At 40.0% G+C, this 3,211-nt stretch overlaps 1 protein-coding gene across 4 annotated transcripts in view; it reads left to right on the top strand.

Annotated features, from left to right (window-relative positions):
• Positions 1–3,211, top strand: part of GLRA2 (glycine receptor, alpha 2) — a 171,455-nt gene that overhangs the window by 130,118 nt on the left and 38,126 nt on the right. For all 4 annotated transcript variants that reach the window (XM_014544312.1, XM_014544313.1, XM_005871879.2 and 1 more), the window contains one exon: positions 2,828–2,977. In XM_014544312.1, coding sequence (XP_014399798.1) covers positions 2,828–2,977 — 150 coding nt within the window. The remainder of the gene's footprint in view (positions 1–2,827; positions 2,978–3,211) is intronic.

Raw genomic sequence — 3,211 nt, 5'->3', positions numbered from 1 at the left:
CGCACATACAGTGCGATTGAAACTTCGTGGCCCATGCGCAGAAGTCGGTATTTTGTGGAAGAGCCACACTCAAGGGGCCAAAGAGCCGCATGTGGCTCGTGAGCCGCGGTTTGTGAGCCGCAGTTTGCCGACCACTGGAATGGAAACTGACACCAGGGTGGTGAGGGCATGAGTGGGGGGTGGGGGGCAATGGGGGATAGGGACACATATGTAATACCTTAATCAATAAAGAAAAAAATTAATTGGAATATATTTCTCTTTTACTTGTTGATTTTTCTCTCTCTTCCAAAATTTCTCCATTAACAAAATCACACCCTTATGTAGCCAAATTGTAAATATTTATATAGCACTTATTCTGTGCCACACACTATTCTAAGCACTTTGCATATTATTAAGTGATTGTATCCATATAATTCTATAAGACAGGTATTAACATTCAAGATACAGATGAAGAAGGAGGCCAGAGATAAGTTGAACCACTTGGCGAAGTTAGAGAGACCGTCAGGAACAGAGCACTGTTTCTTATCGGGGCATCTCACTGTGGAGTCTCTGCTTTTACATCCTCTGTGCTGGTACTAACTTTCTAAGTCAAGAGCCTATTTTTCATAGCATTTATTCCTATGATTCCAGTCTAAATATTGATCTAACATAAATATACAGTCAAATACTTGAGAGGAAAGATTTTCACAGCCCCCAAATTTATAGTAGCAAAAATTAAAACTAAAAATCACCTAAATGTCTTATAATACAGAATGATTAATCATGATATGGACCATTATGCAAGCATTGGAAATTATGATTTAGAAGAAAGTTAAATGGCATAGGAAATGCTCACTATAAAGGTCAAGGGGAAATGCAAGAAACAAACTATATAATCCCACTAATGTGTTTGTGTGTGACCAGAAAGGAAATTCACTAGTCAGACTGGGATCCAATTACAATCTTGGCTTTGCCACTTATTAACTTTGTGACCTCAGGTAATAATTTAACCCCTCTCTACCCCAGTTTCCTTATCAGAAATGGGGGAAATGTAGTTGTTGTGATGGATAGAAAATTAATACACGTAAAATATTTAAAACTAAACACACGGTGCACAAAATTAGTGCGCGGGTAGGGTCCCTAGGCCTGGCCGGCAATCAGGGCCAGCCGGGGCCTTCCTTTGTTCCACGCTGCCCCCTGGTTGTCTGCACACATCATGGTGAGCCATCGAACTCCCAGTCTCCCGGTCAAACTCCCGGTCTCCCGGTTGAACTCCCGAGGGGACACTTTGCATATTAGCTATATATATATATATATAGAACTCAGTGAGTGCATTAAAAAACTGTGGTACATCTACACAATGGAATACTATGCTGCTGTAAAAAAGAAAGAATTCTTACCATTTGCAATATTATGGATGGAACTGGAGAGCATTATGCTAAGTGAAATAAACCAGTCAGAGAAAGAAATATATCACATGATCTCATTCATTTGTGGAATATAATGAACAACATAAACTGATGAACAAAAATAGATCCAGAGACATAGAAGCATCAAACAGTCCGTCAATCTTCAGAGGGAAGGCAGGGGAGGGTGGGGATGGGGGCTAAGAGATCAACCAAAGGACTTGTGTGCATGCATATAAGCATAACCAATGGACACAGACACTAGGGGGGGGGGCGGCATATGCTGAAGGGTTGGGGGGGCAAATGGGGAAAAAAGGAGACATATGTAATACTATATGTAATACTTTAAACAATAAAGAATTTTAAAAATAAAGTAAAAAAAACAAACAAAAAAACAGGACTAGATAGTACACATTCAGCTGGCAGTTTTATAAGCATCTTTTCAAGTCTAGTGTCCAATATACTACAACTTTTATCTAGTTATTTTCACCCTTACATTTAACAAATAATTGAAACTTAAGTGATATGAGGGGCACTTTTCATTGCAAGTAAAAAGTACTTTTCTTGAGAATCTGCTTTATTAAATTGTAAGATGTACTAAATACTCAAACAACCACTGAAGGGTTATAAAAGTGTTCTTTTTAACCAGATACTTTCCCCAAGGCTAGAGCCCTGATGTTTTATTTTGGTTCAATATCCTTAAATTGTGATAGTTTGAAACTAAGAAATGTGTTTTCATGCCAGTTAGGGTCAACAGATGGATAAAATTTTAAAATTGTTTTTTAAAGGGCCCAAGACCATAGTTTATTTCTCATCCAAGTTATGGAATGATCTTAATGATACAGTGGGGCCTTGACTTATGAGTTTAATTCATTCCGTGACGGAGCTCGTAACTCAAATTACTCATATGTCAAATCAAAAAGTGAACGAGTGAGACACGTGATGCTGGGCTGATGTTGTGGCGTTCACTGTGACATTCGCTGTGCCAACTAGCGGTGGGGTATCTGAAGCTGGCTCGTAACCCGAATTTTAGCTCGCAACTCAAAGCAAAAAATCGGCCGAGAGACGGCTCGTATCTCAAAAAACTCGTTAGTCAGGACACTCGTAAGTCAAGGCCCCACTGTATTTGTTTTTAAATGTTAAGAAAAAAATAAGAGAATGAGCAGTTTCAAGAATAGTGTCCACTCTATTTTCCTCAAAGTTTTGGTTTTATGTCTCTTTTCTTCATTATGAAAATTCTTTGGAGCTGTTCTCAAGGATAAGGCTACTTGAACAGATGGGCTACACTGAGAAAGATGGAAGAAGGGCTCGGGACATTGTGGGTGGGGTGTGTAACTTCCACTGCTCTGCCCAGCATCCACAAATGAGGTTGTTGTGCTCACAACATTAGGAACAGGGTTCCGCACAAGCTGTCATGGACTCTCTCTATCTGTCTCTCTCAGGTCTCCTATGTCAAAGCGATTGACATCTGGATGGCAGTGTGCCTTCTGTTCGTGTTTGCCGCCTTACTGGAATACGCAGCAGTGAACTTTGTCTCCAGGCAACACAAGGAGTTCCTGCGGCTCCGAAGACGACAGAAGAGGCAGAATAAGGTACAGTTGAGCCTCAGGCCACTAGTCAGGAAGTGCTTGAGGTGGTGAACCAGACAATATAATTCAGAAAACACAAGAACATATAATGAGCAAGAAACTAAGGTTAATTTTTGTTCTGCTCTGCCCTACTATACTGAATTACTGCTCAGGTTAGTCATTTACAACTGGGGCAAGGTTGTCACACTTAGCAAATAAAAATACAGGCACACAGCTAAACTTGATTTTCAGATAAAC

This window comes from Myotis brandtii, unplaced genomic scaffold (assembly GCF_000412655.1).
Source record: "Myotis brandtii unplaced genomic scaffold, ASM41265v1 scaffold359, whole genome shotgun sequence".
Classification (NCBI taxonomy): Eukaryota; Metazoa; Chordata; class Mammalia; order Chiroptera; family Vespertilionidae; genus Myotis; species Myotis brandtii.
Note: the sequence above shows the minus strand (reverse complement) of the source record. Positions and strands in the feature narration are given on the sequence as shown.